The sequence below is a fragment of the Podarcis filfolensis genome (assembly GCF_964270895.1).
Source record: "Podarcis filfolensis genome assembly, chromosome: 8".
NCBI lineage: Eukaryota > Metazoa > Chordata > Lepidosauria > Squamata > Lacertidae > Podarcis > Podarcis filfolensis.
The window spans coordinates 52,564,608-52,587,129 of NC_139611.1; the positions used below are offsets into that span (position 1 = coordinate 52,564,608).

At 43.0% G+C, this 22,522-nt stretch overlaps 1 protein-coding gene across 3 annotated transcripts in view; it reads right to left on the bottom strand.

Moving 5' to 3' along the window:
- The window catches only part of HYDIN (HYDIN axonemal central pair apparatus protein), a 140,746-nt gene that overhangs the window by 72,631 nt on the left and 45,593 nt on the right, over window positions 1-22,522 (bottom strand). For all 3 annotated transcript variants that reach the window (XM_083624818.1, XM_083624816.1, XM_083624817.1), the window contains 8 exons: window positions 21,524-21,659; window positions 20,995-21,159; window positions 19,141-19,293; window positions 15,544-15,782; window positions 13,240-13,480; window positions 11,574-11,717; window positions 9,374-9,517; window positions 8,842-9,155 (listed from right to left, as the gene is read on the bottom strand). In XM_083624818.1, coding sequence (XP_083480944.1) covers window positions 8,842-9,155; window positions 9,374-9,517; window positions 11,574-11,717; window positions 13,240-13,480; window positions 15,544-15,782; window positions 19,141-19,293; window positions 20,995-21,159; window positions 21,524-21,659 — 1,536 coding nt within the window. The remainder of the gene's footprint in view (window positions 1-8,841; window positions 9,156-9,373; window positions 9,518-11,573; window positions 11,718-13,239; window positions 13,481-15,543; window positions 15,783-19,140; window positions 19,294-20,994; window positions 21,160-21,523; window positions 21,660-22,522) is intronic.

The window sequence follows — 22,522 nt, forward strand, 5'->3', positions numbered from 1 at the left end:
ACATGATTTCTGGCAACTCCAGAGGCACAGCAGCCAGAGTGATAGGCAAGGTGAAGAAGCCAGAATCAGCTTCTGGCCAGGAGCCTCTTCCTCTGGCTCTCCCAATCCGGGTAGAGACCTTTCCAGCCCACTGGATCCCACCCTGGAGTCATGTCAGCCACTTCTCTTCTCTGTCCTGGCCCAGCCAGCCCCTTCCCACAGGGCTCATGGCAAGCACATTCCCAAAACAGCTAACAGCACAACCTCAAAAATCCACATCAACACTTCATTCCAATTAGCAGTATAATAGCAACCAATTTCAGATAACAATCTATTCTGACAGTACTATAGTAACATTGCAACATTTTTAATGCATTATATAATAGGCAACATCCATCAATAAAACACAGTATGAGCTGTTATTATTAATGGTAAAATATTAAACCAGAGTCCGATATGATTTATATGCCTCTAAATAACATGAGCAAGAGAGGACTGAGCTCCTCATGTCCTACTTGTGGGATCCCCACAAATATTTGGTTGGCTGGACTAGACAGATCTTTGGTCTAATTGAGCTGAGGTCTTATGTTATCAAGAAGCAGGGAAGCACCCGGTGAGAGTCAGGTTCCACAACACCTGGAACATTTTCCTAGGACAGCACACATCCTGCCTCTTCCTTGCCACCCTATCCTGCAGTTCAATCTCATCTGATGTCACTTGAACACCCCTGCTTTCTTTACCCCCCTAGCAACTCTTAAAGGGGCTAGAAGGAAGAAGAGGTTTCTGGCAGATTGGTCAAGAGGTCCTGCTCAGGGCTCTTCGGCTTAGCCTTAAACTAGCCTTCCAATTCTTTGGCTTGCTCTCCCTGTATCCTCAATTTAATGCAATGTGACCTCATGCAACATGACTGAGCCAAACATCAAAGCCTCACTGCAGGCATGAGGAGGCCCCAAATGCATCTACAAAACTGCTCATCCTATTTCCACTACAGGGCTGCAATGCACAGAGCAGAAGGATGGAGATGCGAGGGAGCTGGGACGGGTCCAGAAAAATACAGATAACTTCACTGTAACTGTTTCACAGGATGTCAAACAGAAATAAAGAAATGCTGAGTATAATCACAGAAATCCCATCAGACAGAAACAAGAGCAGACACAGAGTTGGCAATGATTTCTATATTGATGGGGCTGGCTTAGCCAGCCAGGGCACACATGCCTCAAACATCTGAAATCAAAGGCTCATCAACAGCCAATAACATCAGAATATGCCCTCCTATCCTGCTAGTTCCCAGGCCAATTATGTAAACAGCATGGAATCAGTTTTGTTTTGTGCATAAGGTCAGGAATATCAGAAAATTCTGCCTTAAGTCAAGTCAAGATCTCCATCCACCTAGCCAGCTCTGCACAATCTTGAGCAGGGAAGTGTGTTTCTCATTACTTGTTATGGGATTCTATTAACTGGAGATGTCAGGAGAGGATCCAGAGATCTTTTGCATGCAAAGCACATGTTCTGCCAGGGATCTGTGCCTTTTATGCCTGCAGACTGGATGGGACATCAAGCTGAGGAAAGAGTATAATTGTCAGAAGCTCAACATCAGGGGTAGAAAACCATTTTTGGCCCCATGCGCCTGTTGCTGAGATCCAGTTCCCAACCCATGGAGTAAGGCAAGGATGGGGAACTTGCAGCCCTCCAAATGCTGTTGGACTCCAAACCCTACCAGCCCCTGCCAGACAGCACGGCAAGTGGTTAGAGATTATGGAAGTTATACATGGAGCAATTTAGCTGTGTGGCCCTGGAGCCTGTTTCTTATGAGGCAGAAACCCTTCACCACCCAACAGTATCCTCTCAAGACCCCTGATTCTCCTGTAAATCCAAACCTTGTTTTCTGCAATTGACATTTATGCTATTTGGCCTGGGATGTCAGAAGCAAGCCCCAGGGGAGCTGGCTATACAAAGCTCTATCCCCTATCAAAGAAGCTATCAGCCTTCAGCTCATCAAACTGTTCTCCAGTGATGGGAGAAACAAAGAGGAAAGTGTTGTGGTATCTACTTGGCTGCTCTTCCTCTTGTTACTTCCATTACATTTGGAAGGGTCAAGGTCTCCATGAGACTTTTGGACAATGAACATCCTTGCCTCAAGGAGCACACAACCCAATGGCTAACACAGACAGTAACACTGATTGACATGAGGGTCTGGGATGGGAACAAATTGGTGCTAAAGAACTCTGAGGCCAGCAGGGGTGTTAGAGCAGAGGCTTGGTCTCAGACTCCTGCACAGCCTCGGATAATATTTCTTTCACTGTCAGCAATTTAAGAGTTCTAGAGAGCTGGAGGATGCATGGGGATTTGGGAATGGGGAGCTATTTATTTTAAAATGCAAAGACTCCAGATATTCCAAGGTAACTAGCCAACTTTAATAAAACATGTATAATCCCCTCACCCCAACACACACACACGGACACACACAATCACAAGATTTGCCCTGGGTCCCTTTGCTATGCCACAGAAGATGTGGTCTGCCTGCAATCCCATTAAATCCCTGCATTCTCTTACCACATTGCAAGAGAGTACAATGCAGCCACCTGGAACAGAAAAATGTATTGACTGGGCTGTGGGAGGGAAGAATAATTTTCAGAATCCTACAGGCATGTGGAGCGGAGGCGTAGGGGACAGAACACATGTATATTGAGGTCTACAGTCCAAACCGTGCCCCATGTAAGCAGCCTTAATAACTAATCTTGTCTGGAATCTCTCTTTGAGAAGTTATTGGTTCTGCTCTTGAACTCCTGTTAAGTATGACTGCTTTGAACTGAGTCAGGCAATCAGTCCGAGAAAGATGGTGATGTCTAATACGAATAAAAGTAGCTTTCCAAGTCAGAAGCAAGGCTCCCCCCCACCCCGGTTATGCAGATATCCTTATTGTAATGTGAAAGCACTAATAAGACATCAACTTCTTTTTAAAAATGGAGATGCCAGGCAGCGATTAACCTGGAAGCTTCCATCTGCACAGCATGTCCCCTGCCATTTGGTGAAGGCCATCCCAGGTCTAACTGCAACATCCCTTTAAGATGTTTTGTGGGAAAGAGGATCAGCTTGTTTCTCCATAGGACAGACCTTCTAGGCTCTTCAGTATTTATATTTGTCTGTTACCTATGTGGGGATATCATCCCCTGGCCTTTGCTATGTAAACCTTGATTGACTAGGATCCCAAAGGAGGAGCAAGAGGAGGCGGGGGAACAAAGGACAGTAAAAATGGGGTATGTTAGTATTTCTGAGTCCCTGAAAATGCTTATTTATCTAATTTATTTGGATCCTTATAAAATGGGGAACAGTAATCCATCAGAACCCAGAAGTGCTGGGCTTACTGAGCATGCTTCACATATGGTGTATGTGTATATACAGACAGACAGACAGACAGACAGACATCATTTTAGAGATTTACACAAATTGTAATATTTCCCAGATTCATATATCAATAATTTACAAAGTATGGCCACCTCTGAACTAACTTTGTTTTATAGACCAAACTGGTCCGCTATTTCTGCTAATTCAAAGCACTTCAGAAGCCATTCCCATATAGATTTGTAGATTTGTACTACTCTGGTTGCAATTACCAAGACTTTTGCTCAATACATCTGTTCCACAGACACATCACCCTAAATCCAATTAAATATTACCAACACTGTAGAAAGTTTCAAAAGTGCTCCTATCATCAATGTCACCTATTGCATAGTTTGTCTCCCAAAATCATAGGCATGCTGATGTTCCCACCACATATGACAAGTGATCATTTGCTACACATGTGGTGTTTTGTTAATGCTGCATGCCATGCAGAATGGCATTTGCCCCTTTTTGCAGCATGACTCTCCCACTCTGCATGTTAGCATGAGGAGAGTGTGGGGAATAATTCCAGCGTACTGTAATGCAGAAAAACGGAGTGCTTTCATGTGAACTCTCCTAAGGCGGGTAGGGGGAAATGAAAGGTTAAGACTGAATAATTAGATGAAAACCATAAAAGTCACTGCCCTAATTATAAGGTCCAGAAATAAAACTAAATAAGTCACATTCTTCACCCCTAGCTGAAAAACAGATGTTAATCTGAATGACAATTAGTTACTGTGATGAAAGGCACAGAGTGGATAGAATAGCAGTGACCTGTTTTTTAGCTACCAAACTGTCAGGCTGCATTAGCTGGATGTAATTATACACATGGTAGCAAAAGAGAAACAATATCTGACAAGCTGTGCTTTCTTCCTGGCCACTTCATGGCCAAGTGAAGGTGCTAACAGCTTGGAGGCTCCCTTCAGGCCCAGCTGTCCTCTGGATAGTCAGGTGGTGCCAACACAAGGACCCCGTGAAACAGCCGGGAAGCCTAATTAATACACAAAGAGAGAGATGAAAAGAAAGGGGTCAACCAGCATCACATCCAGAAGGTTAATGAGGAGCCTTGCAGAATGAATGGTCTAATCCTGTGAGATGCTGGTGATGCCCCTGAGCACCGCATGTGGCAATTTCACCTTCGCACAGTCTTCTGAAATGCCAACATGCCATAGCATGGCTAGAGAGTCTGAAGGTGTGTATAATAGTAAATAATGGAGGATTGGCTGGGGAAGCCAGAAAGGAGACCAAAAGCCTGGTTCCATGATGGTGGGTTGCAGTGATATAAAATATTTAAGCAACTTCACAGGAGGTGGAGATGTGTGGTGATATGTGGGGTGTATGCACCATGTGTCCTGGCTCCTATCCCCAAACACAGAAAGAGATACCCTTACTTGTAAGTAAGATCTCTCACTTACCATTATTCAAGTATTGGTACAGGCCCAGCAGAAGACAAAAGGCTCAGGAGCCATAGTTCAAGAGCAGGGCAAGAAGTTCAGAACCAGACAAAAGCAACAAAGATGTCCCAACAAGTTTCCATGACCTGTCACACCCAGGTGTGGTGCACTCATTCACAAGAATCTGCTGTCTTCAGAGAATGTCAGAATTGCAAAAATGTGCTTCTAAAGGGTGGGTGGGCCTGCTCCCATCTACGAAGGCAGAGCCTGGTTTGAAGCAACAAGACTGCACCCTCCTGTTGAGGCTCCTGTTAAGTAATTTCCACTTCCAATAGTTCCTCCCACCTTGGCAGCTCCGAGCCCTCCTGAATTCTTGGCAATACCTGATATCCCTGCTCTTTCCCCCCAAGCAATAGAACCTGGGGTAGAAAAGGGAGGTCCTCCCTCATCTTACTCAGGTACTACTCATTCAGCACCCCCTACTTCTTCCTCCGCCACATATGTCAGAGCTTGCCAACCCAAGTCCAATATCGATAGAGCTGTGGGGCTTACAACACCCAGCTCCATGTGCCTCCCCTGTGTCCTTCAAGCCGAAGGGAACCTCCATGGCCTCTCTGACCTATCCCAAGGGTGCAGATACTACTAAATATTAGGCCTATGGGATTACCTAGATAAGAAGCAGTTCTACCTAATGCTGGGGGCACTGATCATCTTTTGAGACTCAGGATTTCACCACACCTAGGAAGGAGGTGGGCTACAGCCTCATATCTATCATGGCTGACAAGAGCAGATTGCAAATGGGAGCAAGGGAGGGGGCTGTGGAGTGCTAGAAATGGCCCAGCTTTTCTACAATCCAGTAAGAGCAAAGCCAGAGGTTGCGCTATAAGAAAGTAACAGAAAAAGAAGGAGATGGACAAGCAAGACTCCTACCTGCCTTCTAAGGCTTTCACTTCACAACCGTTCTGATTTTACATTGCAGCCAAAGCACTACCAAATCAAGCTAATAATATTGGGAATGCTGTGTCTAGTTCTTTATATATGCTTATGTGGAATCCCAGAGTACAGGTCAGGTGTAGGGAACCTTTGACCCTGCACATGTTGCTGAACTATAGCTCCCATTATCACTGGACATTAGCCATGCTTGCTGGGGCTGATAGGACTTGCAGTTCAGCAACAGCTGACGGGCCAAAGGTTCCCTATACTCAATAAAGATACAACACTGGCAAAGACTCCCTAGTGCACCTAGGAAGCTAGCAAGTGAGAATCATACACAGGTTTGAGGAGAGCAGACAAGCCCAGTGTGTGCTGGGAAAACAAAATATTCCTGCTTTCCCTGAAGGAAAGTCCTCCGGTTCCCCTGAAACAAATTTGTAAAAAATGTGCATTTACTATGTAGGAAACTAGCAAGATGGCTTATGTGGAAAAGTCCTTGGGATCCTGTAGATCACCTGATGTTTCAAGGACCACCTGGAGCCACCACAGAACAATGTCATGGTTCATCCTCTTCCCTTCCCATAGCTGACTTAAGGGATGCTGTCAACCGCAAGTAAAATAGAAGTTTGCTGAAATGGAAACTGGAGCATGGCTCTAACAGCATGCCCTCATCTTGCCTGTCTGCCTTGCCAAACTTCCTCCCCACATCTTTTCTGCCTGGGGTACTTGGCTTGCTCCTTTATCCCACAGAGTCTTTGGCCAAGCCTTGGAGTTAAATGCAGCTTCTAAGCCCCACTGCCCTCCAACCATCCTCCTCCTGCCACTAGGGTCCCACACCTGCATTTGTTTGCTTGCTGAAACACTGAAGATGAGGAAGGAAAGTCTCTATGAGCAGCCACAGTAAAAATGTGGCCTGGGACTCTCTAGTGACAAAACCACCAGCCTCAGACCCAGAAATGCTTTGGGTTGGGGTTGCATTTACAGTACGTTAAATCTATCTATCTATCTATCTATCTATCTATCTATCTATCTATCTATCTATCTTGCTTTCTCATCCTTCAGACTCTACTGTTTCCCAAACAGCTACAAACTGCATTGAAGGGACGACAGCACTCAGTGTCTGACAGAAAACACTTGGCACAGACCAGGATCAGACTCCTTAATGAGCTCACGAGGAGGAGTGCCTCTCAGTGGCTCCCCCCACCCACCCTCCGCCAGCCAAAAAGGCCTTTCCACTGGGTTGGCTTATGTTTTCCTCGGGAAATTGTTTATTGATGTTATTCAGAATGGCAGACCATCAATGCAGTTGTTATGTTTACTGGACTTCCTGGGGCACTGTGGAAAATCCGTTTGCTGCTGTAATTAAAATAACTGCACGAAGGCCAAGTTTGAGAAAGCAGCAGCACTGCTGGTTCATATTTGCAAGGAAGAAGGTTTGCAAGCAGCTTGACAAAAGCTATTCCTGTTTGCAATCATTTCTACCATTTGCACTCTCTCTCCTACTTTCAGAAGAAGAATTAAACCACTGGCCAGATCCTTTTCTCCCCCAATCTCTGCAGACCAACTTTGACACCCAGTTGTCATTCAACTGCCATAATAATGATGCTTGATGATTGACAAGTGGATTATCCACAGGGGTAAGGAGAGATAACAAAAACAACCAGGCTTCAGCTCCCCACCCATCAGTTAGTGGGAAGTGAATTGAAGCCTGCCTTTTGTAGGGATCTACTGCACAAATGCGTTTCCCATGGGGAACTCACTCATGCAATTGAACCAAGCAGAACTGAACTGCCCACTGATCAGCTGACATCACCCAATTCATAGGTGTATGTGATTTTGGGGAAAAAGGCCATGAGAACCAAATTGGAACCTCTAGCAGGCCGAGACTGAAGGAAAAGCCACATCCTCAGGATGAGGCTGTGTGGAAGGGGGAGCCGAGGGCTTCCTCTCAAATTGGGTGATTTCCGGCTTTGAAGATGGCGGAGTAGCACGCTCCCTGTGTGAGAACATTTTATTGAACTATATACCTGCAGTATGGAAATTATCAACGGGATAACAGAAATAGATTTTCCATGCCCTAATGGTGGCCAAGAGATTGATATTGAGGAATTGGAAAAATAAGGAAATGATACCGTTTAATCAATGGACTGACAATATGACATCACTGGCAATTTATGAACGGATTGCTTACAGGCAGACACAGACTCTATGGATATGATATGATTAACATTTGGAATGAGTTTATACAAAATGCAGTAGGCTATTAACATTTACATAAGAACTAGGACAATAACACTATACCAATTTATACAAGAATGTATGGGAATATTGTATATTTTTTGCGGGTTTTTTTTCATATTTTCGCTTTTATGTGTATCTTTGTTGTTGTTTTTCTCCCTCTCACTTTTCCTTCTTTTTTTCTGTATCACTTTATTTCTTTTAACTGAAATCACCTTAATAAAATATAAATATCAGGGGGGAAAGTTGGGTGGCTGGCGCATCATCCAAATCAGAGTCATCCACAGGCTGACATTGGGAACCATATGTTGGTTTCAAGAGATTATAAACAATGTAAATAGCATATAATTAATACATTTTGATCCAGCCTTTACTTCATCATTGTCAGGGAACTGGGGGCTGAGAAGGGGGAAATGCTGGGAAAATACAGAGATAAGCCTCCGATGATTAGTAGTGGTACCTCATCAGGGGAGGACAACGACGAAGGGTTGTCAGGAAGCAATGAAGCAGAGAGGGGGGAGCAATTTCCGGGGCTTAGCTCTTCACGTAACAGAGGAAGGAAAAGGGGAGGGCTCTGGAAGTGGTTATGCTGGGGAAAACAAAAGCAGCAACCAGTTGCTGCATCTGATTCCAATGAGCCGGATGTGCTCTGAGAGCTCTGAGTGTAAATAGAAGAATGAACCAAATAAAACCTATAAAACTGGCTGGAGGCCCGGACTCTTATCTCTTCTAGCACCCACCAATCATTCCTGACAATCATGGGTCTCAGGGTAGTATCCATTAAGTTCCCAAGTATCTCCCATTGAGACCCAGACCTGCTTAACCCCTTAGTAGGGTGACTGTGTCATGTACCCATAGACAATGTCTTGGGAACATCAGACAAAATCCCAAAGGGAAGACTTATGATTGCTCTTACCTGATCAGGGTCTCATGATCCTCTGTCATGAAGGACCAGCGGTATTTTACAAGAAGGGGGCTGCAGTTGGTCATATTGATCTCACGGACAACTTCTGTGTCATTCAAGATGCAGCCAAAATTCAAATCCATCGTCTCAAAGTGTAGGTTAGGGAAACGCACTTCTCCCCGTAGGTTGATGTGGTCTACATGGGGATGCTCCAGGTAACGGAAAGTCAAGACTTCTTCTGCCACTCGGTTGTACAAGTCATCTCTGTAGAGAGGGTCAAACCTGATACAGAGGTCATGCATCTCTCCAACGTTCATAGTTAAGGCCTAAATAAGGAAAGAAATAAGTTTATTTTAAATAAATAAATAACTGATTGGTATCTGCCTACCACTGTAGTTCTTTGAAAATGACTTCTGCATTTTCAGTCACTGGAGACTGTTTGCAGTGCTGTCTAGGACTGGACAGGTCACAACCAGCAGCCTGAACTGTACCCTGCAAAGGGCCTCTTACTTAGAGGCCTGAGGTGAAAAGAGACTCCCCATACCTGACAAGGTACTGGCAGCATTTCATGAGCAGTATCACAGAGGGAAAAAGGTTCTTGCAAAGAGAGGAGAACATTGATTGGCAAAGACGAAACGTTTTTCAAAGTCAGAGGTTCATACTGGGGATTCAGGCTATCATTGGGGTCCTGGCAGGGGAAAACAAAAACATTTGAGATGTATTAAAGAACAGAAAAAATATATATCCTGATGTACATCACAGCACCAAGTGATCAACCAGAGGATCACCTTCCATCCCATCCTATCAAGCTCTTCCATATTCCATGATGAGAAATGACCTCCTCACAGGGATAGGATTATGCTTTTAATAGCCAGCTACTTGGTACTAGAGGACACCAATTGTTCCCATTCATTGGGGGGTAGAAACTGATGTGATTCCATTCCCTTTTATTTATTTATTTATTTATTTATTTATTTATTTATTTATTTATTTATGTATTCATTCATTCCATGAAATTTATACACTGCTTGATTGCAAAAAAACAAAACCCTCCAGGCGATTTACAAATAGATATATCAATAAAATTATCAATAAGAAAAGTTAAAATAACAATAGATTAAAACATATTAAAACTCACATCAGTTTTCTAAACATCTGGGTAGGCTTGTCTAAACAAAAATGTTTTTAGCAGGTGCTGGAAAGAGTACAATGAAGATGCCTGCCTGATATCGATAGGCAAGAATTTCCAAAGTTTAGGTAATAACAATTATTTTTATTATTTTATTATTTATACCCCGCCCAGCTGACTGGGTTGTCCCAGCCACTCGGGGCAGCTTCCAACATATATAAAATATTTTTAAAAAAATTACACATTAAAAAGCTTCCCTATACAGGGCTGCCTTCAGATGTCTTCTGAAGGTTACATAGTTACTCATGTCCTTGACATCTGATGCGAGGGCGTTCCACAGGCTAGGTGCCACTACTGAGAAGGTACCATCACACTAAAAGATTGAGTTCTTACAAATGCAAAATGGGCACCTGTAACTATGCCAGTTCCATTGATCAAAGCAGTCAAGAGAACCATGTGTTAATTTTCAAAAGTTGTATCTTCCACATTTCTAAAGCACCGTCAAAAACTCCTATTTTTTTCATATAATAATGTCTCTCGGAGGATCTGAATCACACAAGACAGGTATTAGCAATTTAAATCACTGGACTATCAAGTCCATAATATTGTCATATTCTGCCCCTTCCACAAAACTCCTCAGATGAAAATTGACCCTTTAAGTTTGTATTGAAAATCTTACAGCTTTGATTTTATATTCATATTCACTTGAAGAATTTTTAAAGGGTTTTTTAATGATGTAAGCTTAAATCTATTGCTGCTGATGCAGTTTCCACAATTCCTTCTAATTCCTTTGACATTGCATTTGCCTTATTTCTGAGATGAACCATCAGTTCCTTCCGCGTTTCTGTAATAATTTCTTTAATTTAATGAGGATACCTTGAGCTGCAAATTCCTCTCAGCACTGCATTTGTATCTTTTTCTACCATGGCTTCGGTAGTCTTAATTGGGCCAAGCGCCATGCTGTCTCACTGTTGGCTCATTGCCCTGGCTTCTCTGCAATGTTCTTGTGGCTTGAGAAAGTTTGTTAAACTGCCTTGTTTCGATTTCAGCATATTTATTGACATTCCCCCTTCTGAGCGGGGGTAAAAGCTTTCCAATTTTCTGAATTGATCAGCTGCTTTGAAGAGAAATTATACACCCAAGGGCAGGAGCTCCAGGTTACTCAGACATCTTGATTGCTGGCTGATCATGGCCCTTTCTGTTCCTTCTTAGTAAATAATTTCTGTTATGAAGCCACATTTCAGCCCTGAGTTGGAGGAAGCTAAACAAGTTGCAAAATGACCTTTTGGCAAGCATTTTTTTGCAGGAGTGAAGGAAGGGCCTCTTTGAGCCTAGGAGTTGGGCTGATCTCTTTGGCAATCATGGTTTTGATGTGTTACGAGGTTGCCCATCTCTGCCTGCACAAACCTTCTGTCAAAATGGAGGTGGCTGTCATTTTAGATCCTGATGATGCCCAGAACATCTGAGCCTCTTTTGAACTGAAATGTGATTGAGTGTGTGTTTGCAGTTTCTGATCACAGCCCCACCCCCCTTTCCACGACCCACTCCATCCTCCATTCATTCCACTAGCCCTTTGTAACATGCCAGTAAGCAGCCTGATGGCCAAAGCACTAACCTTCTCCACTTGGAATGTGATCTCTTTAGGGAAAATGTGTAGAATGGGTGCAATGAATTCACATATGACATCAACCTTCATGATAAGCTCCTTCCCAGATTGCTTCCCTATGATGGCATGACAGAGCAGCCTTTCCTTTACGACCTGTATGTGGAAAGAAGAGCACAGTTTTTTGCCAGAATAAAAGTGGTTGGGCCACTATGCCTGTGGTGCTTTCAGTGGACCCCTGGCCATGGGGCTCCCCGAAAACTATGCCTTGGCTACCATTTGGTTCCAGGCAAAAGAAGCATGAATTGGCAAATATGTAATTCTCTTTTGTAGAAGTTTGATTCCTGACAATTCCATATATCCTGAATTCTGCACCAGTTGGTGCCTAAGATGCCTGACCTTTAAAAGCAAATCATGGAAAGGTGATGATCATACCATCCTTCCACAAAAAGGTCGTATTGGTATCCAGTTGCAACATAACATTTCCCACAGAATATTTTTTTTAAAAAAAAACCTTCTATATAGTAATAAATTAAATGGCTGAGAGAATCAAGGACATAATCAGCCATTTGTGTAAATGGTAGAGATGTACAAGCATGTCTCAATCTGTTCCAACATTCATCCATAATTTCATCTGATATTTTCTGTTCCACTGTGATTGGTTTATTGTGCACAACTCTCACTACTGTTTCAATGTAACTTTTTACATATATTGCACAATAGATATGCATATCTCAGCCATCAACAGATATTTACAATTCAGCTGTGTTCCCTTTGAAAATTAATCAATTTCCAGAGGTGTAACTGTCAAACTTTTGCTTCAGAAAACCCAATAAAGAGTCTTGTGGCACTGTAAAGACAAAGCTAATGGCCAATCATTCTTCTTCTTTCTTCTTTGGCGATCACTCGTAGCCAAGTAAGATTGTCTCCCAAAAAAACGGTTTTAACAATGAGTCCGTAAGTGACTGTGGAGGCCAATTCTGGATCCACTGCAAACCTAGCCATGTCTACTCAAAAGTAAGTCTCATTGAATTCAGTGTGGCTTACTTCCATGTAAATGGATTAGGATTGCAGCCTTGCTGTGTTGATTTTAAAATTCAGTACTGTATAACCTTAATCCTGTCTCATTTTTCTCCTGCAGGCATTAGGGAAGGCATCAATACCCTGTTGATATTTTGCTCTTTGTGCCCTGGATTATATTAATTCCTGTGGGCATATCAGACATTTCACTCTAATGCCACTTATATTAGTCCTTTTTGTAATGTAACATTTTATTTCATTAATATGTATTTTATACAGAAAATGGTCTCTTGCTGTGATTTTACTCTCTCACACACACACATAGGATGTAGGTTGAACATGGGTCAAGGTGGCCCTCAGCCTGAAAAAGGTTCGTCTCTCCTGGATTAAGCACTCTTGACAAAATAATTGAATATTGAGCTTTGATCAGGCCTTGTAGAACTCTTCTTACATCAGTTATAAAAACCCATATATGCTTTTTTGAGATTGACTATATGGTAGCTACAGTAACCCTTGGCAACAAGTAGTTGAAATGCAGCTGATGCTACTATGGCAACTTGTGACATGGAAGCAATCCTTGAAAGAAGTTGGTTCATTTCCAGAAATAAGTAACTGAGAGCCCAAAATGCCCCCAACAAAGAGGTGAAAGTCTCTCTACCTTGGGAACGTCAGAACAGCCTTCCAGCATCATGTCCATGCTTTTTCCTGGGGTCAGCTCCATCCTCAATGGTTGAAGCTTAAAGAGCGGAAGTTCAGAGGACTTCTTCTTTGTGTTAGCACTGATGGGAGGGAGGGTGTTGCGCTGGCGGAATGGGGGGAAGCCTTCTGTCATCCAGTAGAGCTGATGCGTGCGGCGCCCGCGGTTAGTGATCTTGAAGCGATAGCAGCAGGAATCCAAGCTAGGAAAGGAGGGGCAGAGAGGGGCTAAATCTCAGGGCAGCAAATAAGAATGGTCTTTACTATATTTTGTTGAATATTTATTTAAGGGATTTAGATGCAACCCTTCAATATCAATATTTCCAGGGCAGCTGACAAGTTGAAGCAAACCATTTAAAACACCACACAAAACAAGATTAAAAACTAGAGGTGTACACTGCTCCCAAGATTTGATGCTCCCAAGCATCCCAGTTTGTTTGAGAGTTGCTCTATGTTTTTCCAAGGACCAAACTAGTAAGATCTGTTGAAAAGAAAGTTTCTCTATAATGGGGAATCTAAAAACAGCTCGAAATTATTTTTCTTTTCATTGAAGTGAAATTAAATTTGTTGGCATAGGGGTCCCTCCAGAGTAGATTACACCTATTACAGGTTGTATACTGATACATCCAGAAAGTTTTTGTTTTCAAAAGAGAAACTATTGTTTTCTGCCAGAACTGGAAACCATTTGCAGCTAAGGGGAAGAAGCATGCCAAATGTCAGAATAATAGGTGACATGTTTTCCTGTCAGAGAAGACTTTACCATTTTTTGAGTGGCTATGATAGCAATCATAGTGGGGCAAAGGGTGAGGGTCCCAGAAAAGACAGGGGTATGTGAAATGTCCCCTCCCAAGGAAGGACTGTTACCCCAAGGATCACTGGTGAGGATAGGTTTGTGATTTCCAGCAGGATTTTTTGGGGATACAACCTCATCTCTCCGGGAGAGAATTTTCTCTCCATTGACTACCATGGGGGGAGGGGTGATTGTGGAAACAACAGTATAGATGCATGTGAAAAATAACACCTTAAAATATTTACTTCAACATCCCTCTCACAGATCAGTGCTTAATCCCAGGCATCAGAAAATAAGAGGCTGGGATTAGAACATAGACCCGTCTGTCAAAATGAAAAAATCCCCCATCCCTCCACCACTGCTTCCCACTTCAATGGAGGGCATTTCCCTAATTAGCTTGATTTTGCTTTTTATAAAATGAAGCCATCACTCTAAGGGCACCCATGTCCATAAAGCAACTTGTGATAGTAGGAGGTCCCTAACCCAGCTCAATCCTGCTCATGTGAAAACCTCACCCAAATCACTCCTATTTGCCTCATAAAATAATTGAGAAAGCAACCCTCATAGAAACAAGAGGGAGAGAACAGATAAAGCAGCATAATAATAAGACAGAGATGGCCTCAAGGATGAAAAGGCAGCAAGGTTTCCAGACACACCTCCTTGAGAAGAGCATCCTACAGTGGTTTACCACCAGTGATAAAGCCTTTTCTCCGTCACCACCCATCTTACTTGACAGGGTAAAGGAACCTGCAGAATTACATCTAAAGTTTATCTCAGGGTATAGTGAGGTTCATGTTGCAGGAGGCAGTGCTCCACATAGCAAGCCATGAAGGACTTCAAAGGTAAGCATCAGTATTTTGAATTGTGCATGGAAATGGGTCCAAGAGTTGTTAAGTACTAGTGAATATTTTCCCACCACCTGGTCCAAGTTGAAAGCCTAGCAGTAATACTTGGAACTACTTGCAGTTTCCAAATAGTCTCCAAAAGCATCCCAACACACAGTGCACTGCAGTGACATAATATAGTGCTGAGTACAAAGCCCAAGGGAGCAGGTCATGCCAACTCCTAAGATTGTAAGTGCTTCTAGATCAACCTGGTCATCATGCCATGTTTACCTCAATGGCAGCTACAAAATGTGAGATTAGTCATTATTTCAAGTATATCTACAGATGTGAAGAGTTGTGCATACATTTTAGAGATGTTACCACCCATGCACTTTCCACAGTCAGTCATTTACAATGCATGCAGTGTAAGTGGGCACAGGACTGCCCAAGAATGAGTTATTTTTGCTTTCACAAAATGGAATTTGCTCTATGGTACTGAAGTATACATTGCCTTTACTTGTAGGTTGCCAAGGCATCATGACAAGAGCTCAAGGTTTCCATTTGCTTGTACTGCCCTATGAGAATTAAATGACTCATATCCTTTCATCCAAAAACAGAATACTATTTCCCACAAGCCACAAAGCCAGCCTACCTGAAGTGGGGTCCCAGGTCAATGGCTGGAGCAAAGGGTTTGTCTGTGACAATGGTGGTACCAATGCCAGTGGCCTGGATTGGGATGATGTAAGAATTGCTGTTCTCTATGCTCAGGTTAACTTTGTCCTGGAACAGCACGGTGTCATCCAGGTTAGCTATTAGCATTAGAGATATCTCATTCTCTGGAGGGACAATTCCTTTATTAGGCTCAATTCTCCACAGAGAATTACTTCGGGCCTGAAACACAGTCCAAAAGCCAGTCTTAGCCTCTATGTCTCACATGGCAAGGCATAAACTTATTTTTAAAAAGAAAGAAAGAAAGAAAGAAAGAAAGAAAGAAAGAAAGAAAGAAAGAGCCATCAGATATACAGTAGTACTTAAAGCAGGAAACATTTTTCAAAAAATTGCACATATGTAAACCCAGCTCAGAAGCCACCCAAAAGCATGTGCCCATGGCTGCAAACTAGTGAGCTCACTTAGTAGAATTTGTGTTCTGTAGAACAACGCATAGACTGTGAAACCAAACAAATATTAAGCTATCTATTAAAATAATTAAATGAGGATCACAACAGCACAAGCTTGGCACACATTTTAGAGACCTGGGGTGCTTTCCAAAAACTAGGAGGCTGTTAGAAGAGCTGAATTGTTATTGCATCAAGTAGAATTAATTCTCTTGATTCTCAGAACTTCAGACCATCAGAGCAAAGCCTCCCATTCTGTAGGACAGGCAGGAAGGTAGAAAAATGTTACAACAGGAAACAGAAAAATCACACAGCAAACAGATTATTCAGACTTTTTAAATCAGTGTTTCTATTTATTGGTCACTTTCCTGCAAAACATAAATCACAATCAATAAAATAAAAGTCAACTATAAAAATCATCCTACATCTCATAAACAGCAGCAAAATTCTAGATGCAAAATCTCTGTATCTGCCCATCAACAGCATGGAAGGAAGGCTTTCCAATAAAGGGAAACCTTCACCTGACACCAAGAGGAAGCCCACCAGAGCCCAGGAATTATTGTAGGTGGACACCACAATGAAGGTGGCCTTGCTCTTTCCTCACCCAGGCATGCAAAATGGGCCTTTTCTCTCCTTGTGAGCAGATCTCAAGGGATGGGGAAGAAATATGCAGGAAAGTGTTTCAGCAAGAACAGCAGAGCCAAGCCATTTACAGGGCTTGAAAGGCAAATGCTAGAACTTTTAGTTCAGAAACCATGTAGCTGAACTACAGTAGTGGACACATTCTCTACATCTTGCTCTCACCAGCTGGGCAGGAACATTCTGCACTAGCTGCAGTTTCCATCTGCAGACGCAGCGCCACAGAGAGCCCCACATGCTCATTGCTGCAGAAGCCCCACATGCCATTCAGGAAGACTGAAGCATGGAGTGACTCCCCCAACCTTGAGGCAGCTCAGGTGGGGAACTGCTTACAGAGACCTTGGAGGCAGCAGTGAGGCCCTGGCACTCAGTCAGGCCCTGAGCCACATGCAGAAGCTATAATAATAATAATAATAATAATAATAATAATAATAATAATAATAATAATTTATTATTTATACCCTGCCCACCCGGCTGGGTTTCCTCAGCCACTCTGGGCGGCTTCCAACAAAATATTAAAATACAATATTCTATTAAACATTAAAAGCTTATTTTTGTTTAATGTTTAATAGTCTAATGTTTAATAGATTATTGTATTAAAATACAATAGACTATTAAACATTAAAAGCTACAAATCTCTACAGTGCTCACCAGATTCCCTCCTATTCACAAAATCTGTGGTGGACCCCTTTCATTATGAGCAGAAAGTTGCCATGGGCAGAACAAAACAATGGTGTGTGGATCTCAAACCTCCTCCTTGGAAGGCCTGGAAGCAGACTCCTTCCAAATTCTGTGCCATGTTTAATTATTTTTATTATTATTATTCATTAAATTTGCATGCCACCCTTCGTCCAAAGATCACAGGGCAGTTCACAACATAAAAATACAAAACAGGAACACAAAATACATAATAAAAAACAAAAACCAATAATCCCCCCTCCCACAAACACATTTAAAAGGACATTGAATGTGAATCAGCCGAAGAGAAACATTTTCACCTGGTGCCTTAAAGTATGTAATGAAGGTGCCAGGTGAGCCTCCAAGGGAAGAGCATTCCATAGAGAGCTACTATAGAAAAGTCCCATTCTCGTGTTACCACTTTGCTCCAGTTGCTTCCCACCAGGGAAGGGCAGCCTGCCTCTGCCCACTGATGCACTATACCATTCTTACTCTTGGGTTGATGGGTTCACTGGGTTTTGAAGCAGCATCCCAACCTGCTCTCTGTAGTTAGGTCAAACAAGTCTGTGACCATATTCTTCAGATAACTGCAGGACCATCCCAACTCTGCCAGATACAGTTTACATTTCCCGACCAATTCATATACACGGTTCTAGACCTTTACAGTTCACACTGGCAGTATCAGATAATAAAACACCTGGCTATCAAGTCCACCATCTTTGTGAAAATATAAAACCATTCCAAAAGTGGGCTGGTCTTCTGTGACCGCTTCACTGGCTGCACAACTGCTCTTCTGGTTAAATGTTGACAGTAATTAATAGAGAGGGAATGATCACTTCTGAAATTGCTCAGCAGTGCACTTGGCAGAGGAGGCACAGAGGCTGCCACACAGCTGTTAAGAGCACAGCTGGAGATGCCTCTCTCACTCCAAACAACACCCTCCCCTGACACCAATTCTTATGCTTGTGAAATTTGACAGGATTCAAGTGACTCTCTGCCCAGATGGCTAACAGCCTCAGTGACAGATCTTAGGAAGAAGGGCAGAGGATTAGGGAAGAGGGTGGTTTTTATTTCAGCCTTCTCAACAACATCCTTGGCTAAAGAAACATTTTTTGGAAGAGTGATAAAATTGTACTTCACACACATGACCTCTGTAATACTTACAACCACCTGGTTAAGGCAACTGTAATTATTATCCCCAAATTACAGATAGGAGACTGATGGCATTGTCTTGTTTAAGGGCACCTTGTAAGGTGAGGCTAAGAATTGCACCAAAAACTTCCAACTCATAGCTTATCCATTTAGTACAGTATGTATCTGTCAGGTGCAAAATTCTCTGTACAAAACACTCTGTAGTTGGTTCCTTCCTTCTTCACCACTTACTTTAACTCATTTTTTTCCTTAAGAAAAGTGAGAACGGACCTATCCAGGCTTCCCAGCTTTACATCCAACATCCTTATCCCCTGGGCCACTTGCAGATTCTCAGCAGAGAGGCTTGTAGAGAATGCCTTGCCTCTGCTTACCAAGAGATGTAAATCACAACAGCACAGCTCAGTGACCATCACTACTATAAGGAAGAAAGGGGAAATGGCAAGAAGGTACGGTTGGGAGACAATAGGAGCATCAAGTTATGTCAGTGAAGGTCTTATGCATTTGGAGGCCACCCAGAAACACATGAGTGCAACCACATCCAATGACCTTTCAGCTCAAGATAGTTTAATGAGACGCCTTCACATAAAACCAGACCACAGGCTATTATAGATACAATTCCTTTCCGTTCACAGTTTTCATTAGAAACTATGCCACACTCTGCTTACCATCTGTGCCTCAAATGGTGCAGGAATAACAGATTGATTGGAAAGATAGAGCACCCGAGAAACATCCTTTAAAACCTGGATGGAGCCGAAGTCTAGCTTAGCAGGATGCACATAAACGACAGGGCCTTCTCCAAAGGACACAAGCTGGATCGTCTGTCACAGAGAATAACAGGAAACAGGAAACAAAGATGAAAAGTCAGCATCAGACTCAGGCTGTTGAAAGGGAGATGGGACTGTACTAAGGCCTTGGGTAGCCAATGCGGTGCCCTTCAGAAGTGGTTGGGCTCAATCCCCCATCACCCCTGGCCATGGGTCATGCTAGCTGGGGATGATGGACTCCCAACAACATCTGGAAGGCATCTCATTGTCTGCCTCTATTCAAAGAGATCTTCAGGCTGACAAGATTTGGCTCAGTTGGAGGTCCCCACCTAAGCCGAGTACAGACCTGGGCCCTGCATTTTCAACCCTGAGGCCTCAGTTCAAAATAAATACTGCTGCTGGACTCCACTTGGGAGTCTGACTGCTCTTGCTCTTCACATGCTCACCAATACAATATAGGCAGACAGTCCTTTTGCACATTAAAAGCCCACCTGACATGAATAAAAAGGATTGATTTTGCAGACTCCAAAATGCATTTGCACAGGACTTTCTTTGCCAGCTGCTTGATAAGAAGAAGGAAGTTTGCTATCAGTCTCAATGATCTTGTTAACTGGTCCACAGTGACAATAAAAGGCCAATTCTGCCAGAGGCAAGCCCTACTTGGGACTGGTTTATCCTCTAATCTTGACCTATCCCAGTGCCAAGCAGCCTGCCCCAAAGTGTGATCTGTTAGTGTTTTAATGTATTTTTAGTATTTTGTTTGAAGCCACCCAGAGTGGCTGGGGAAACCCAGCCAGATGGGCCGATGATGATGATGATTAAATAAATAATAATAATAATATCAACTATTATTACTAGCAGTGAAATGACAAAGCCCAGAGCATGAACAGAACATGCAACAAAGAAGGCAGTTTATGAAAAGCAGGAGGAAGATTTTGCATGCACTATCTAGATGTGATACAGAAGGATACTGCAGCTCAATAATCTCTATTTAAAAGGCACTCATAAAAATGAAACAAATTAGTAAGCTGAAAAGACTCCATAATGGGAGCAAGAACTGTATACCCTACTTTGTCATAAATTTGTCTCTGCTTATTATGTGTTTCCATTATATCATAATGCTGAACTCTGTCCTGCTCCAGCACCAACAAACTTTTCTTTTGTGCTTAACTCACATTTCAGGTCTGGAGGAAAAATACTTTCCCATTCATGTTTCCATTTAGAATAGGAGAACGCAGGGGTGGGGGCATGCAGTCACTTCTTTTTACTTAAAGAGCCAGACTTTCAGTCTCTTCCTCATTCCTGATGGGAATGGACATTTGCTGCCAAGGGCTATAGGCACATGACTGCCCCTCAAAGGCCTTCCTTTCTGAATCTGGTAAGGTGTGGATGTCCTAGACCTAGAGAATTTGGCATCTCTCTCAAATATATTGTTTAGATTTCTGGCTAGGAAGAGCATAAATAAATGGCTTGGCTGGCCTTGATGAACTGTGGCTTTTAACAGTGCAAAATCACCTGGGGCAACTGTTGCTTTTCAATTTCATGTTCAAAAATAGCGTAAGAATTGTGGATTGTGGCCAGAAATCCTCATTTCTGCAATATACAAATATCCCAGAGACATACTAGTTCTGAGCATGCACACATTACAAAGAGGTGGACTTGTTACCATATACAACCCATTTCCCTGAGCATTTTTAGAGTGCAAAGGGGTGGGAGTGGGCAGGGGAGAAGACCTCCTTCATTTAGTTCACTCACCAGTGGAAAGACTTCATTCCCAAAGACAGCAATGAAGGCTACTGCCTCCTGCTGCCCTTTCTCCTGGACTTCCAAGGCCAAGGGGATCTCAACAGTGGAATGAGGCTGAATGATACCACAAGGCAGAGGACTGGAATGCAAGACGGTGAGGGACTTCTCATATTCCTGGATGGAAATAAAAGCATCACACCAAAACTTCAGTGAGAGCTGTTTCATACTTTTCACTTGCTAAGCTGTCAACGTCTTCTCAGTGAAGAAACCTATTTATTTCATCTGTTTGGACATCTTTTTTGTTTTTTAAAGATCTTGATGACAAAACACTCAGTTTCAGACCACTGGTGTCACGTCAGGGCTCTTCATGATTTTGGGTAGCTTAAGAGCTCCAACAAAGAAGATTCAAATATTCTAAAATCAAATAAAATCATCTGGGAACTGTGGTAATTGGACTTAAACATTTCCTCTCTGCTCCCAGCTTTATCTGTAGGCTTCCTCAGGGCCTTTAAAACACCATAGAAACAACTGAACTAACCTGGGGAAGAACACCATAGCACCCTGGAAGATCACTTTCATTAACAAGTTTCACCATCTGCTGGTATGGGAACTTCAAGAAACAACGTCCAAAATTCAGGATGGGATTAGCCACATGCAGTGGAGGTGTGCTGCATCTAGTCAGTTACATGAGCAAATAAACAGAGAGGAAAGCTTGTTTAGATCTGACCCATAATGAGGAGGCAGAGAATAATAACAACTCATCTATCATTATAAAGAAGAGGTTCATCATCAGCCATGTGGTCACTAGAATTCAGAAAGGCCAAGTTCCTAGTACACCATCTCAAAGTAGATCCGAAGTGAAGACGATAGACACAGACCCTCACTTGGCAATAAGAGGCATGGAGAGGGATCTTGCCCTGCACAATTTGTTAACAGCCTGGCTTTCCTGGCCTTTTGAGTGTTAAGAGTCCTGCTGCACAGAATGTCAGATATAGCATAGCACTGTAGAGTTGGAAGGGACCCTGAGGATCATCTAGTCCAACCCCCTGCAATGCAGGAATATGCAGCTGGTCCATACAGGGATCGAACCTGCAACCTTGGCGTTATCAGCACCATGGTCTAACCAACTGAGTTATCCAGGCTCATGGCCTGGAAAATGTGGGATAACCAGCCTCATATTACCAACATAAAGGTAAAGGTAAAGGGACCCCTGACCACTAGGTCCAGTCGTGACTGACTCTGGGGTTGCGGCGCTCATCTCACTTTATTGGCTAAGGGAGCTGGCGTACAGCTTCTGGGTCATGTGGCCAGCATGACTAAGCCTCTTCTGGCGAACCAGAGCAGCACACGGAAACGCTGTTTACCTTCCCGCCGGAACGGTGCCTATTTATCTACTTGCACTTTGACATGCTTTCGAACTGCTAGGTTGGCAGGAGCAGAGACCGAACAACGGGAGCTCACCCCGTCACGGGGATTTGAACCGCCGACCTTCTGATCGGCAAGTCCTAGGCTCTGCGGTTTAAGCCACAGTGCCACC